Consider the following 17271-nt stretch of genomic DNA (forward strand, 5'->3'; position numbering starts at 1 on the left):
GCGCCCGGCGGCCGGCGCCGGCGGGGGAGCGGGGTCGCCGGCGGCGGCGGGGGTGGGAACCCTAGGGAGGGGAGTCGGGCCGCTCCTCAGCACCTCAGCTCCTCCAAACCGGTCTTATGCAAACTGTTACTGAGTAGAGGTCTTGTGCCAACAGAAATGGAGGAGATCTCTACATTTGTGAAGGATGCAATTTGCAACGACCATCGTCTAGGACACTGCCTTTATATTCATGGTGTGCCTGGTACTGGCAAGGTAACCAACCTTATTTCATGGCCGTCGTGATGGTTTGATTTCTTTTGCTTTGTTGACCCTATTGTTTTATAGAAATCCATGGTCTCAAATTAGCTTCTCCAGAGAATATCTACAAGGTATACAAACTTCTAAGTTAAGAAATGCCAAATTCCTACTCAAGCATAGCATATACATTCCATTATCAGTCAACATAGGTCCACTTTATTGAATATGCTGGTTATATATGAACAGTTGAGTGGGCATAGGGTGGGATGGAAAAAAGCTCTTCATTATTAAACAGAGCCCTTTTCAGATGGCAAGAAAATTTGAAAGCAAGCAAACCAGCCAATTGTTTTGCTCATCGACAAGCTTGATCTCCTTTCCACAAGAAATCAGTCGGTAATATAATCTAGCTGAACTTAATTAATCAGCTGTACAAATGTATAGTTTATTTTTTTGAGAAAATGCCCGATCTTGCCATCTTTTGGCCTTCTGATTGCTGTATGATATATGTTCATGTTCATTAACATTTGGATTAATCTTTCTATCAGGTCCTGTATAACATTCTTGATTGGCCCACCAAGCCAAATTCAAACCTAGTTATTATAGATACCTATAACTCTTTCTTGGTTTGTGATTTTGATCTCTGGCGTATTATTTATTCTTTGGTGTGTTGTTACTGAATGCAGTTATAGCAAACACAATGGATCTTCCAGAAAAACTATTGCCGCGTATCTAAGTAGGATGTGTATTCAGCGGCTGTGTTTTGGCCCTTATAATTATCGGCAACTACAGGAAATCATAACAAGCCGTCTTAAGGGTATCGTTGCCGATGCATTTGAAGATCAAGCTATTGAGTTTGCTTCTAGAAATGTTTCGAACTTTGGATCGCGGTATCATGTGCATACATTTACTATTATATATTTGTATATTTTTGTTCATGGTTGTTCTTCTGTCATCTTATCTGAGATTTGATGAGAAACTATTTAAACACTAGGTCCTTCACTTGAAGGTTATGCGTTCGGACCTCCATGATGTTTCATACTCCCTCCGATCCATAATAAGTGTTGCAGTTTTATACTACGGTTGAACTAACCTTAGTTCAAAACTGCGACACTTATTTGGATGGGAGGGAGTAGTAAATACTTAAGTAAGACTAGAGTCCCATGAACTAGTAGAGTGAATCATGCTTTGATAATTTTTACGCTCTTCCATTGTTGAATAGTTTGATATGAGGCATCTCATAATCACTGCTGGGTGGAAATCTACAGTTGTTGGTAGTGAGGCACTTGTTAGAGGGCGGGGAGGCGGAGGAAGATCAACAATCGACAAGACCATTGCGAAGCAAACGGTGTCGCTAACCCTAACCGAAGACCCAGGCTATCATGGGGTCATCTAGGATGCGGGAGAATGCATGCGGAAAACACCAACACGCAAAAAAAAATCCAAGAGACAGAACTAGCAGCAGTTTCTACAACATTTTGCCATCAGATTCATTTTCATTGAGCTCGAGTGAGTGATTGGCGAGCGCTCTCTCTTGTTGTTGTAGAAACTGTTTGGGTGTTGCATCGTGTTCTTGCCAGACTTGCATGGGCCACCACTGCCGAGTAGATTCTGGTAGATAAGTCGATAGGGTATCCTAGCGAGGTGAGTACCCTTAGCATCGAGGTAAAACCCTACTCCTAATCGTGTTTATTGCGACGGGGGAGTCTAAACTTGCTTCTCCTATCAACTAGCTCGGCCCCGACTTATGTAGGATCTTCCATCTACAGATCCCATGGGCCGGCATGATGGTTCAGGGCCGAACCGACTTGAAGGGCCTCGTAAAGAATGCCCGTGTTGTTTGAGAGAGAAAAAAACATAATTAAATTATTTTTATTATGTTTTTTGAAAGGTATTGCTATGTTTCCTGTTATACAATAGTCCGACATTAATCCGCCACTCATCAGGATGCATTAATGCCGGTTCAGTGCGACGCGCCCGGACTAAAGGGATAAGTATATTTTTCGTCCCTCAATTCTTTCAAGAGTATAGAAATAGTCCCTCAACTTCAAAACCAGCAAAAGTTAGTCCCTCAACTTCTCAAACCGGATAACTTTAATCCCTAATACCGCTTTAGATGATATAACTGATGATGTAGCATGGTTTTGACTGGTTCGAATGGTTTCGTTGATGAAGTGGAGGCTGCCGGTCACGGGACCGAGCTCTCTTTGAGCACGCCGAGCAGCCATGCCCAGCTGGCTGTAGCCCCGCTTGCTGGTCGAGCTGCACTCCGCCGTCCGATGGTTGCCGCATCTACCGAGCTACCACTTGTCGTGTCCGCTGCGCATTGGTACTGCTTGCTGCGCGCATCGCTAGCACACTAACACTGCCAACCATAGGCCTGCTCACCATGGGCGTCACCGCTTCATGCTGATGCGTGTTGCCGCCGCAGCCTGTGCTAACCGCTTCACTCGCTGAGCTGACAGAGGGCCTAGCTAGCGCACAAGCAGAGCAGCAGCACCGCCCGTTCGTCCGTGCTGCGTGCTCCGCCCGTGGCAGTTCTGGTGGCGCTGGAGCTCCTTCCACGCGAGCTCAGCAGCTCGACGGTGCGTGCGCTAAGAACCTGCAGCACGCACTGTGGCGAGCTATGGAACCTCCACAAGGCCACTCCTCGAGCGCCGCGACTTCGCACATTGACATTGTCGGCATGCGTGTTGTACTGCTGCTGCAGCCCCAGCGTCAGCGACACGCCACCTGTGTCGCCGCCGAAGCCCCTGCCCACCGTATGCGTCAAAGTCGATCGAGGTCGTGGTGGTCCATGATGCCGATGCTATCCATCCGCGCCGGGGTGCCGAAGACGTTGACAATGGAGGCGAGCAAGCTGGCGTCGTGCACATGCAGCCGCGCCAGTGTCGGCTTCCGGTCATTGGCCCCGGCATGCTCACCTTCGTCTACAGCAGCAGTACGGCCACCCTGCCATGGCAACCAGCCGCCGGTCGTCGTTGGAGACAAGATGTAGATCATGCATGTGAATTATTTGATGAAATGCATGTGTTACGGGCACATAGGGTGGTAGCAAAGAGACCACTACTGTCATGGCCGAGACACAGGTGACGCATCACGGCATGTTGTTCGCAGGTAGAATACGCGCATGGTGCTGGCATTTTCGCCATGGACGAGGTCAAGGGTGGCAGCCAATACGGAGTTGGTACCTTCGCTTAGATGAAAGATAGAGGATGTGGGGCCCACACTAGTCAGCTCCAGTCAAAACCACTCCACGTCAGCAGGAAACCACTTGAAGTGGAAATAGGGACTAATCTTATCCGGTTTTAAAAGTTGAGGGACTAAATTTTGCTGATTTTAAAGTCGAGGGACTATTTCTATATTCTTGAAATAATTAAGGGACGAAAAATATACTTTTCCCCGGACTAAATGACATGATGACTTTCTACCGCTTTCAAACCGCTGTTGACCGTCAGACCACCTGCATGGCATTCAACCGTCGGAGTATTTAACCAAAAACTACCACATTTCACGGATACGTGACAGAAAACTACCACTTTACGATTTTGTGCCGAAAACTATCACTTTTATCCTAATCCGTGGCAAAAAACTACCAAGTCTTCAAACCGGTCGCTTCGCCCACGCTAAGCACCAAACTGACCAGCCGGTCCCACGTTTCAGGTGCCATGGTGGCCAACCGATGCCCGCCGCCCGTTAACGGCGTGTTCGCGGTCGGAAACAGCGGCGGTCGGTTTGCGTTCAATGCACCAAAACGTTGCATTGAACGCAAACCGACCGCCGCCGTTTCCGACCGCGAACGCGCCGTTAACGGCCGTTAACGCGCGGCGGGCGTCGGTTGGCCATCGTGGCACCTGAAACATAGAACCGGCTGGTCAGTTTGATGCTCAGCGCGGGCGAAGCGACCGGTTTCGAGACTTGGTAGTTTTTTGCCACGTATTAGGACAAAAGTTGTAGTTTTCCGCACAAAATCGTAAAGTGGTAGTTTTCTGTCACGTTTCCGTGAAATGCGGTAGTTTTTGGTTAAATACTCCAACCGTCGCGACGGCCGAGAGACCAACTCCATGCGCCAGCATTCAAACCGCCGCTCGGCCTATCAAACACCTGCTATTTAAACACGACCATTGACGACACAAACGGCACCACCTCCGAGCCCAATCTCCCATAGTCTGAGCCGTCGGCACATCACCGTTTCCCTTGGGCCTCCTTCCACGACCGCCGACACAATGGTCAAGAGCCCCCGGTGGGTGGTGGCGGGCATGAGATGGTGTGTCCTTGTGCAAGGTCGGGAAGTCCGCCCGGCATGTGCGCAGTGTAGATGCGGGACTGCCTCCGAGCTCATCAGAGGAGAGTTTGGGCGACGGATACCGGACGAACGATGGAGGCGTCGGACCGACAAGAAGTTGGATTTTTTTTTTTGGTACACTCGATTAAAGGGTCATATCATTTGGTGGGGGTGAAAGAGAGTGGCATTATTGAGGAGGGGCCAAAAGAGGCGCATTTGAGGAGGGCATCGCATCCCATCTCATCCCATGGCACAGTGGCGTTTGGTCAGGTGACTGTGTACGACGAGAAATTCCTCTAGTGGCTGCCGACACATCGAATGGAATTATTGATGTGTCACAGTGCGGTTGTGGAAGGAAGAAAGAAAGTCCATTCCTCCTCTCCACACCCAAGCGTCTATTTTCATAGCAGCTCATCAACACCAAACCACCACTACTCCGGCGAGGCGAGGCGAGGCGACCGGCGGAGTGTTGTGTCTGTCTGCAGAGAGATGGAGGTGGCCCTCGGCTCGGCCAAGTCGCTCCTCGGCAAGGTGTTGACGACGCTGTCCGACGGCCTGGTGGCGGCGTACGTGGACAGCCTCCAGCTGGGCCACAACTCGGAGCAGATCAGGGACAAGCTACTGCACACGCAAGGCCTGCTGCACAACGCCCAGGGGAGCCACGCCGGCGGCGACAACCCCAACCCTGGCCTGCAGGGGTTGCTGGAGAAGCTGAGCAGGGACGCCGACCAGGCAGAGGACTTGCTGGATGAGGTCCACTACTTTCAGATCCACGACAAGCTCCACGGCACCCTCTACGCCACCACCCAAGAGGCCGGCCATCAAGCTCTCCATGCTGGTACTGCTCTTCGCCACACCCTAGGCAGCTTGGTCCACTTCTTTTCTTGCTCCCGTACACCCAAGACCAAGAGGGATGGAGGTAGTGATGCCGTTGCTGCTGTTACCAGCCGCATCACCAAAAGGTCCAAAGCCAACTCTGCTACTGCTCATGCTGATGACATGCTGCATTTCGACCGATTGTCCATGTCCAGCAAAATCAAGTCCCTGTTACTGGGCATGGAGTCCCACTGTGACTCCGTCTCCAGTTTGCTCATCGGCGGTATCCTCCCAAGAAACAGCACGGCAGTCGTCCTACATCGGCCTCAGACTGCTTCCATGATTATACAAGACACATTGTATGGCAGGACGGGCATTTTTGAGGAAACTGTCAACCGTATCACCACCGGTACGCAGACCGAGACTGTTTCTGTTCTTCCTATAGTTGGTCCAGGGGGTATTGGCAAGACAACTTTCGCCCAACATCTGTATAATGATGGCAGGACTGAAGAGCACTTCCGAGTCAGGACCTGGGTATGTGTATCCACTGATTTCGATGTGCTTAAGCTCACCAGGGAGATCCTTGCCTGCATACCCACAAAGGAAGAAGAAGGAGGAAGCAGCAGTGTTGCAAATGAAACAACCAATTTAGATCATCTTCAGAGATCCATTGCGCGCCGTCTCAAGTCCAAGAGGTTTCTAATTGTCTTGGATGATATATGGAAATGTGACAGTGTGGACCAGTGGAAAACCCTGTTAGCTCCGTTCACAAAGGGGGAAACCAAAGGAAGCATGCTACTTGTCACAACCCGATTCCCAAATCTGGCAAAGATGGTGGGAACGGTTGATTCACTAGAACTGGCAGGTTTGGAGCCTAATGACTTCTTCACATTCTTTGAAGCATGTATATTTAATGGTGAAGAAGACAAACCTGACCATTACGAAGATGAGTTTGATGGTATTGCACGAAAAATTGCAAACAAGCTAAAGGGTTCCCCATTGGCAGCCAAAACAGTTGGTAGACTATTGCATAAGCACCTTTCTCAGGAACACTGGAATGGAGTTCTTGAAAAGCATCAGTGGCTAAAGCAGCAAAGAAGTGATGATATCATGCCATCTTTAAAAATTAGCTACGATTGCCTCCCTTTTCATCTGAAGAAATGCTTTTCCTATTGTGGCCTTTTCCCTGAAGATTATAGGTTTACTTCTTCAGAAATCAATCATTTCTGGGATGCAATGGGCATCATAGACTCTAATCACCAAGCCGGCAGGGATTGCTTGGAAGAACTAGTGGACAATGGTTTTCTCATGAAGGTATTCGACTGGGCTGATCGATCCTCCTATGTAATGCACGATTTAATGCATGAGCTATCTAAGAGTGTTTCTGCACAAGAATGCCTCAGTATAAGTGGCTTAGATTTCAGAGCTAATGCCATCCCACAATCGGTACGACACTTATCTATCAACATAGAAGGCAAATATGATGCAAATTTTGAGGAAGAAATGTGTAAACTAAGGGAGAGGATAGACATTGCTAATTTGCGGACTTTGATGATTTTTAGAGGATATGAAGAAAGGATCGCCAAGATTTTGAAAGATAGCCTCAAGGAAATAAATAGTCTGCGTGTCCTATTTATAGCAGTGAACAATCCAGAATCTTTTCCACATAGATTTTCAAAACTTATCCACCTCCAGTACCTCAAAATTAGTTCATCTCACAATGACAGGGAAATGAGGTTACCTAGTACACTATCAAGATTTTATCACTTGAAGTTCTTGGACCTAGATGGTTGGAATGGTCATTCTGATTTGCCTGAAGACTTTAGCCACCTTGAGAATTTACATGCTTTCCATGCTACAAGTGAACTCCACTCCAATATTCGCAATGTCGGAAAGATGAAGCATCTGCAGGAGCTAAAAGAATTCCATGTCAAGAATGGGAGCATGGGATTTGAGCTGTCAGAACTTGGGGCATTGACAGAGCTTCAAGGAGGACTGATTATACGTGGTCTTGAACACGTGGCAAACAAGGAGGAAGCTACTGCAGCCAAGCTGAAGTTGAAAAAGAATCTGAAGGAGTTGGAATTACTCTGGGGCAGAGATGGACCAACTACAGATGCTGATATCCTTGATGCTCTTCAACCACACTCGAATCTTAGAGCACTTACAATTGCAAATCATGGTGGTACCGTTGGTCCTAGTTGGTTGTGTCTTGACATCTGGTTAGCAAGTTTAGAGACTCTCACTCTAGAAGGCGTATCTTGGAGCACCCTCCCACCTTTTGCGAAGCTACCAAATCTCAAGCGACTCAAATTGAAGAAAATTTCTAGAATGCAGCAGTTTGGGCTTCGATGTGGTGGCGCTCCAGGGAAATGTTCTATGCGCTTGAACAAAGTCGAGTTTTATGAGATGCCGGAACTTGCTGAATGGGCTGTGGAACCTAATTGCCATTCCTTAACAAGTATTGAAGAAATCATATGCATCGATTGTCCCAATGTCTGTGTGATGCCCTTCTCGGAGGTTTCTTGCACCAATTTGCGCAGACTTCAAGTTTCCGGGTGCCCAAAGATGTCTCTGCCCTCCATGCCTCACACCTCCACACTGACAGATTTGGATGTTAAAAGAGGTGATTCAGAAACGTTGTTGTCTTATGATGGAAAACTATTGGTTGTTGGAGGGTATGGCGGTGCTTTGGCCTACCACAATATGGATAAACTAGAAGATATGGCTATTGAAAATGTATCGTGCATATCAATGCAGTTCCCATCATCCAGCTCACTGCAGAAACTTAGCTTTAGAGACTGCAAGGGCCTGGTTCTTGTGCCTGTGGAGAATGGAGGAGAAATTCAGGAGGACAACTCATTGCTCCAATCAATAACAATATGGGGATGTGGCGAATTGTTCTTTCGGTGGCCCATGGCCACGGGAGAATCAGAGACCATTTACCCTTTCCCTGCTCCCCTGAGGAAACTTGATGTTTGGGGCGAGCAAAGCATGAAGTCGATGGCTCTGCTCTCAAACCTCACGTCTCTCACCAGTCTAAGCCTAATAAGTTGCGGTAAATTAACGGTGGATGGGTTCAATCCTCTCATCACAGTCAACCTCAAAGAACTGCAAGTTACCAGCAGCAGCACCTTAGCAGCAGATCTGCTCTCAGAGGTGGCAAGGACCAAATTATTGCCTGCAGGTTACATGTCTAGATTGGAGAAGCTCATTGTGGATAACATCTGTGGATTGCTTGTTGCTCCTATTTGCAGCCTCCTCGCCCCGAGCCTCCACACACTTGAATTCCAGTATGATGGGAGGGTGAAAAGCTTGACGGAGGAGCAAGAGAAAGCGCTGCAGCTCCTCACCTCCCTCGAGAAACTACATTTTCTCTGGTGCTATGGTCTGCAGTCCCTTCCTCAAGGGTTACATCGCCTTTCTTCTCTCAAGGAGTTACATGTCGTTGGGTGTCTGAAAATCCAGTCGATGCCCAAGGAGGGCCTCCCGGTTTCGCTGCGAAAACTAGAGATGAATTGGCGCAGCGCTGAGATAGACGAGCAGATTGAGAAAATCAAAAGAACCAACCCACATTTATCCGTCGAAGAATAACTACACCCAAGGTAACACTTGTCGCCTCCCTATTTTTTATTGATTTTCTATTTCTGCCTAATATTAACTTGTCAAATCTTATAGACTGGCAGGTTCCACTCCACCACACAAGTTGTCAAACCTGCACATTAATCGGCGGATGCGAGATACAAACCAACCGAGTCTTCATTCCGCGACGCTTGCTGTTAACTCTTCATTCTGCTACATGAACTGAGGGAGGAATCATGGAATTACCAGGCTTGTGCTCTTTTTTCGCATGAAGCAGCAGGGGTGAACAGGCCAATTTAACTGTTGGCCGTTCTTTTCTTGCCATGAATGAAGGAATCAAGTGCCTTTATTTCCTCTTTCTTGAGTCCTTTGCTTTGACAGGAAGGATGATGCTGCCTGCTGCTTTCTACAAAAAGCAACTGATATAATACTCCCTCCGTCCCAAAATAAGTGGCTCAACTTTGTACTAGCTCTAGTATAAATTTGTACTAAGCTCAAGACACTTATTTTGGGACGGAGGGAGTATCATATACTATGTAGCAGTGAGGGCTGTCCTGTCTTGTCTTGGTGGTGCAGAGTGGTATATATGAATGTAACCTTCGTACTATAGTATCGTGAAGTGAAATTGAGTTGAGTATGCTTTCCAATTTGTTTCATTCTTGAAAAATGAAGTAGCAGAGAGTTACAGTCTACTCCCTCCGCCTCATAATGTAAGACGTTTATTGACACTACATTAGTGTCAAAAAACATCTTACATTATGGGACAGATGAGTGCAATTTTGGGACGGAGGGAGTAGCAGAGAGTGCTGTCTTGTCTTGGTAGTGCATTTATTTTACAGAATGGTACGGATTCCTACTAATATCGTGAAGTGAAACTGAATTGAGTTACATCCTACAAGAGAAGAGAGAATGCTTTCCAATTTGTTTGATTCTTGAACCTATTTAGCCTGATACTGAATTATTCCTCTAGGACCGGAGCAATGAGAATTGTGCTTGGGCAGAGTACTGAAAGTATTGTACCCGCGGCTACAATCTCGCATGGAGATTGCATGCATACAGGTTTAGGTCTCATTGGCTGTCATTTATCCTTCACACAAAGGTAATGAATGATCCAAGTTCATTCATTTTATTGGATTGGATCCTGCAGTCCCAGTGGTGAGTTTCACAGGTGATTCAGAGCAAACAAACAGTGCTGAAGCAATTGTCTCTCTTGATATGCTGAAACGTACTTGACACTTTGTTCTCATTTTTGGGTTTTCCCCTACTAATACTAATATGACGCTCAAAAGTGTTGCGCACTGAAACATTGTAATCTCTGATGAATTGCTCGAACCGGTCCGTCGCCAGTGTTGCCCTTGCTTTCTGATGATTTGCCACATTCCTCAAGCACCACCGTACCTGATATAATTGTGTTGCGTGTTTGCAGAATATCGACATAAGTGATGGCTCGCAGTCGCAGTGGGCTTTGTGGATGCAGCAGCGAACAGAGCAGAGCAGAGCATTCCAAGAAGGGACATCCAAAGGTGCGAGGTGGTTATTGGGATTCAGCGTCAGCCCCGCACGACTTGAGAAGCAATTTTTTGTGTATTCGCCTCTGTGAAGCGTTCCGATCATGATGGATTTTGTTCCGTGAACTGATCGATCGATGATGCCAATGTTGTTGGGTGTAACTGATCGAAGGATGATGCCAATGATGATGGCCAGTACATTCACCATCTGCAACTGGAGGTTGTGTGGTTTGATGGGGAAAAAAAGGCCATATCTCTCGGATGACCATGCAAATCAAGTCAAGAAGTGTACCCATCGTGCAGGCTTGCGTGGCGAGAGAAGAGCAAAATGCACCGCAAAAGACCACATATACAGTACTTGGCTATGATTTTCTCATCAAAAGTTAAAATAGCTCTACTACATCAGTGGAGGAAGAGACAACACATGACTCAGACATGATGCTACAGGATTTAGACTCGTAATAATCTCCCCTTCAATCCTGTTGAAGGGGCTTGATGTGGATGATCCCTACCTTGATGCGCAGTTCTGAAAACGAGCACGACCAAGAGGATTAGTCAGAATGTCTGTCTTCTGTTTCCCACTTTTGATGAACTCCACGACCACTGTGCCCTTCTCGACGCAGTCCTGTATGAAATGATAGTGGAGGGCGTGCTTGCTGTGGTCGTGATGCACCAGATTTTTTGCACAATGAGATGGCAGACTTGTTGTCGACATAGAGTTTCGTAGGGGAAGCGTCTTGATTCTGAAGCGCGCCGAGAAGTCGAGCCGCCGCAATGTACTCAGCTTCACATGGAGAAGTGGCGACGCTTCTGTGATTGCCAGGTCACCAAGTTGTTTTCGAGGAAGAACAACACTACAACAGCCTCAGGTGCTTTTCCCGGAATCCACATCGCCCACGTGGTCTCTGAATCGTTGTAGCCGACCAACATCTCATTATCGCCGTGGTGGTAGTGGTCAACAATATAATAGAGTAAGCGCTTGAAGCCTTGAGATGATCGCAGGCCTAACATTCTTTGGAGGATGAGTGTGAGCTCAGGTAAACGGGGAATCGGAGACATAGTTCGCCGCGAAACAAGAGCGACGGCAACTGAGATGGTGGTCGGTAGATGGAGACAAGAAAGACGAAGTCCATCTCGACGAATTCAAATATATACACCACTATTTGACTCCTTCGGCGGAGACATGCAGAGCGATGAGATGGACTTATGTTAGAGCATCTCCAACAGCCGCGTTAAACAAGCGCGGCGCCGCAAATTTGCCTATTTTAGCGCGCGCGCAATCGGTAGAGCGTCTCCAGCGGGCGCGCAATAACCGCGCGCGCGGCATATAGAGTTGGACGCGCGGTCCGAATCGCCATCGCGCGCTGCGTATTTGGGGCGCCCGCGGAAGCGGGCGGCACACGCGAGCGCTCGCGCCGCACTCTCTCCATCGCGCCATCTTCGCCCCGCACGCGCCGGCGCTGGCGAGTTGACCCGATGGACGCACGCGCCGGCACCCCCCTCACTCCATCCTACATCCGCGAACCCTCCACTGCCGCCGTCGCCGCCACAAACCCTAGCGCTGGGAGCGTAGGCCTCGCCTTCGCCGGAGCTCCTCCGAGCATCGGCCTCGCGCACGGCCTCTTCATGCCACCGCGGATGACCTCGGCGGCGGGTGGCGTCGCGCCAGCGCCCGCCGTGATGAAGCCACGTGCACCCCCCTCGAAGCTCTCAAATGCGGCGCGGCCGAAGAAGGGTAAGACATCCGCGAAGAAGAACAAGGCGGCGGACGGCTTCGGCACCTCGAAGGCGCCGAGAGAAGCTTGCAGGGCGTGTGATGGGCGCGGCGGCTACCGAAGCGCCGGCGAGCTCACTTGTTGAGACGGCGGCCGACGTGCACAATGTGTTCGACGATATGCCCCAAAGGTAAAAAAAATTCCCCAACTTATTTTTTCTTGTTATTTTTTGAATGCATACATATAGATAGCCTATTTCATTGTTCTATATACTTTGTAGTGTGAACGATGATGCATACATGTCAACTATGGGTGTTGGCTCGAACAATTTGCATTGGTCTCAAACCAATGACATGTATTTCGAAGACCATGAGTTTGAGGTGGACGAGGATGGTGAGGGCATTGTCGACGCACCGAAAGGAAGAGGAGGCAACTACACCAACGACAAAGACGTTGTGCTATGCAAAACTTGGTTGGACGTGTCGAGGGATCCATCCGTTGGAGGTGATCAAAGTAGAGATGCTTATTGGCTCCGGATGAAAGAACACTTTGATCTTCGCAACTTGAGTGGAATTGACCGCTCCGCACGATCGTTCGCTCCCGGTGGTCGACCATCAATAGGGATTGTCAACAATGGGCGGCCGCACAAAAAGCGGTTGACAAGTTGAACCCAAGTGGCACCAATGATGACGATAGGGTAAGTGTCATTTCACCATTCCTCATGTTCATCATGCTTGTTGTTGGTGTTCCTTGTGCTAACTTGTTTTGTTTTTTTGTAGTTAAATATTGCACAAAACCCGTTCAAAGAAGAGGAGAAGAGGGCCAAGAAGGGGAAGATCAAGAAAGGAAGGCCATTTACCTTGCCTCATTGCTATGAAATATTGAAGGATGATGAGAAATGGAAGAAGCGTGAGGATATTGATGATTTGGATTTGAGCAAAAAACGCAAGCGAACAATTGATTTGGAAGATGATGAGGAGGAGGATGCATCAAGTGAAGATGGCAAGAGAAGGCCCACATAAAACTCGGTTTCATACTCGAAGCCAAAACGACCGGATGGCACGAAGAAAAACGCAAAAGAAAAGAAGAAGAGGAAAGGAGATGATGAGCTCAAAAATGCTATGGAAGCAATCGTCAACGCAAGAAAAGAAGCCAACGAGGTGAGGAAAATGGCAAGGAATCAAGATGTCGCGGCTGAGGAGAGGAGGTTGGTGGCCGAGGAGAGGAGGGTGGCGGCCGAGGAGAGGAAAGTGGCATTGGAGGAGAGGAAGGTGGGCATGAAGGAGCGAGCTAAATTGTTGGAATGGGAGAAACACTTGTTCTTCTTGGACACATCTTTGTTCAATGATGTGCAAAAGGAGTATGTCAACCTTGCCCGTGAAGAAGTCTTGATCCAAAAAAGAGCCATGATTCGCACAATGGGTGGCAGTGGCCTTGGCGGCATGGGTGGTGGTTGCCTTGGCGACATGGGTGGCATTGGTGCCATGGGTGGATTTGGAGCTAGCTACCATGGGCGGCATGGGTTCCATGGGTGGCTTTGGAGCTACCATGGAGACCATGGGAGGCATGGGTGGCTTTGGAGCACCTTCGAGTGGCTTGGACGGCATGGGTGGCATGGGTGGCATGGGTGGCATGAGTTTGGCGTCTCTCATTGGGGGCATGGGTGCACCTCCGGGCGCCGGTGTGCCAGCTTCGCATGAAGATGCCTTTGAAGATCTTGGCAACACCTTTCGAGCTTCACGTGATGATGATGCGGCGCGCAACAATGAAGAGGAGGAGGAAGAATCATCTTCGGAGGAGTCAAATGAATCGGAGGAAGATGAGGATGAAGATGAGGACAAGGCTTGATTGTTGTGCCTTTCATTTGTGTCATGAACTTGGTTTGCATTTTGAACTTGGTTGAATGATGTTCTGGGCATGAATTTGAACTTATGGGCATGAACTTTTGGGCACGAACTTGGTTGAATGATGTTTGTGATTCAAATTATATGCCATGTCTTTTGTGTAGATGTGATATTTGTGTCCAAAATGAACAAATGTGAGGCGCCGGCTTCTCGCGCGTGCTACATTTTAGCGCGCTGCTGGAGCTACGCGCGCGCTGCATTTTAGCGTGATTGTTGGAGCCAGCGTTGTGCGCCGCGCCAAACCTGGCGATGAGCGCGCCGCAAACCAGATTTTAGCGCGCCGCGTGTTGGACGCCTGTTTTTTTCGAAAAGGGAGAGCTCTCCGGCCTCTGCATCAGAACGATGCATACGCCACCTCAATAAATAAAAATAGGTTCAACAGAGTCGTAAAGTCTTGAACAAAGTAAAGGCGAGCTCACCAAGAACATCGCAGCTAAGCCAAGATAAACCACAATGGCCACAACCGGCTGGTAAAAGAAAAGATAGGAGCACTAATAGCCTATCCTATTACATGACCGCCAACCAAACCGGTTGAAGATATCCCGCGCTACCATCTCCCACCGGACAGATCCAGTAACCAAACGCTCCCTGGCCTCCGTCGGAGTGAGTAAGGACCACATACGGATCAGCGCCGTAGCACGAAATAAAACCTGCAAAAAATGAATAGTAGTTATTCTGTTAAAGACCAAATCATTTCTGCAGTTCCAAATTGCCCATAACAACGCATACACTCCTACACGAATATGTCTAGCTGTTTCGGACTCTATCTCATCCAGCCACGTTCCAAATAACGACCCGACCGTACTCGGAGGAGTAATGTTAAAAGTAATTTGCACAGTGCGCCACAAAATTCTCGCCAAAGAACAATCAAGGAAGAGATGCTTAATGGTCTCGTCCTGATCACAGAAGCTACACCTAGTAGATTCAGTCCAATTGCGCTTGACCAAGTTGTTTTTTGTTAAAATTACATGTTTATGAACAAACCACATAAACACTTTAATTTTCAAAACGTTGGACGCCTGTTGAAGTCTTGAAGATGCTCTTAGTCATTTAAAATAAACAGGGCAGCGGTCAGATGTGACCCAAGCATGCACGTAGCTAGGGGAGGCGCACGTAGCGAGCCCTCCCGTTTCTTTCGTTTCTATTTTCTCCCTCCCGGTCGTTTTTGGCTCTCGCTGTGGACGCGATCGTGGGATGGCGCGATCAACCCGGATCATAGCGGCCAGACCGAGAGGGTAGACAAGTCAGTTGTAATAATCAGATAAAAGGAGGAAGGTGAACCAAAAACGATGTGCAGTTACGGCAGCAAAAACTACTGTCTCTCGTGTTTGTCTCTCTCCCTCGCTCGTTCCTTCTCTCTCCCTCTCTCTGATCCGACGACGACAACTAGCATCAGAGCTACGGTGTTCGATCCCTGCTCCGGTGGCCGGCGGTATCTGATCGGCGGTGGCCATGTCTGACAGCGAGTTGGGGAAGAAAAGAATAAGGAGAAGGTCACGGCGCCGCTTGCGCGCCTCACCGGCGGCGGCGACGGCGAGATCCGCATCATAGAGCAGGTCGTGCATGAGTCGGAAGGCTCGTCGGCGTCCATGATGCTGACAAAGACAAACTACATGATGACGAGCTAGCAGAACATATGATCTCAACAACTGAAGTGAGCACAAAACAATGGCTTTTCACCATGATGGAGTCGATGTCTATGGATCCTTTGTTAGGATGGCAGTGACCCTTTGGGCTACATGATGGGCAAGACGGAAGGCAATACACGAAGGGGTGTTCTAGAGTCCGCTGTCGACAAATTAAAAACTTCGTCTCGGACCCACAAAAGTCAGTGATGTGCGTGATCATACTCCTGGCCGAAGAGGGCGCATGATCGCTCAACCTTCGGGCTATGCGAAAATTCATGTTGACGCGGGTCTTGCTAGATCGGGTATAGGAGGCGTTGCGGCGGGTGTATGCAGGGCCTCTTCTGGAAAATACTTGGGATCATCGGCGCTAGTAATTCATGGCATGAGAGATGTTGCAACTCTAGAGGCCATCGCTTGCAGGGAAGCTCTATCTTCAGCGGATGATCTTCTACTTCACAAATTTGTGGTGGCTACTGATTCTAAGCAGGCAGGGGTTGCATTGGTATTTATGATTTGATTGTAGCAGAGATTAAGTTGAGGGCCGCCGAGTTTAATTTCAGTTTTTGATTCGTTGGTCGGGCGTCGAGTAGAGAACCCCATTTACTAGTCTTCTCATTCTTTAGATTGTGGTAGACATGTCTGGTTGGGACAGCCTCGTGATCCCGTTTGTATCCCGAGTTTTGTGAACTATGAATAATAAAGTTTGGTGGTTCTCAAAAAAAAAGTTATGGATGCTTGTACCACTCAAAAAATAAAAAATTTATGGATGTTGGTTGCCTTCATGATGTTGGCGTGTCATCATCAATCGTAATTAGCCTCGACAAGTTGGACTAGTCATAGTAGTCTAGCATGCGGTGCTACATCTTAACCGATCAATAATAGTATTGCATTGATCGAAAACAAAACATGAATGCGATGACTTAGAGGGTGTTTGTTTTCAGGGACTTATTGGTTTAGGGACTTAAAAAAGTCCCTATAAGTCCCATCTAAACCAAACAGGAGGGACTTATAGGGACTTAAAGTGGGCATTTGGGACTTATAAAATAAGACTCTTAAGGAGGGACTTATAGTTGTAATATGATCTTATAGGGACTTATAAGTCTCAGGAACCAAACACGTAGGCACATTTTAGGGACTTGGGACTTATAAGTTGGGACTAAAAAAATCCTACGACTTATAAACCAAACAGGGCCTTAATTGTTTGGCTCCCTCCATTCGGATAGATAGCGTAGGGCCGTGGGTGGTGATTGTGTGGTCGATAATACTACACACGGACTAACCCTGCGTGCCCTTCTCTAACTGACTCTCTCTGATTTTCCTTGATGGGCCCGTTTTCACTTAATCAAATCTCAGTCAATCAATCCTAACTAGGAGTAATGCTACACATACATAGGTTTACATGGATTTTATAAACAGATGGGTTGTGATTGGAGGTTAAGGGGAATGAGGGGCCCACGTCCATGAAAATCAGGGGAAGTGGTTAGTTAGAAAGAAAAAAGTCTAGTCAACGTGTAATTGCGTGTAACTCTTGAAGTTAGCAAAACATATGATCTCAACGACTGAAGTGAGCGCAAGACAAAGGAATTACACACTGACTAG

At 48.0% G+C, this 17271-nt stretch overlaps 1 protein-coding gene across 1 annotated transcript; it reads left to right on the top strand.

The window, feature by feature from the left end:
- The first annotated feature begins 4890 nt into the window (after positions 1 to 4890).
- LOC119292215 (putative disease resistance protein RGA1) lies at positions 4891 to 9534 on the top strand. The gene is made up of 2 exons (XM_037571045.1): positions 4891 to 8940; positions 9014 to 9534. The coding sequence occupies exon 1, from the start codon at positions 5009 to 5011 to the stop codon at positions 8927 to 8929; it is 3921 nt and encodes a 1306-aa protein (XP_037426942.1). The 5' UTR covers positions 4891 to 5008; the 3' UTR covers positions 8930 to 8940; positions 9014 to 9534.
- The last annotated feature ends 7737 nt before the right edge of the window (positions 9535 to 17271 follow it).

Source organism: Triticum dicoccoides, chromosome 4B, assembly GCF_002162155.2.
Source record: "Triticum dicoccoides isolate Atlit2015 ecotype Zavitan chromosome 4B, WEW_v2.0, whole genome shotgun sequence".
In the NCBI taxonomy this organism is placed as follows: domain Eukaryota; kingdom Viridiplantae; phylum Streptophyta; class Magnoliopsida; order Poales; family Poaceae; genus Triticum; species Triticum dicoccoides.

What these genes read in the sequence shown, in the direction of transcription:
- LOC119292215 (XM_037571045.1), top strand. Translation starts at nt 5,009, where the DNA reads ATGGAGGTGGCCCTCGGCTCGGCCAAGTCGCTCCTCGGCAAGGTGTTG.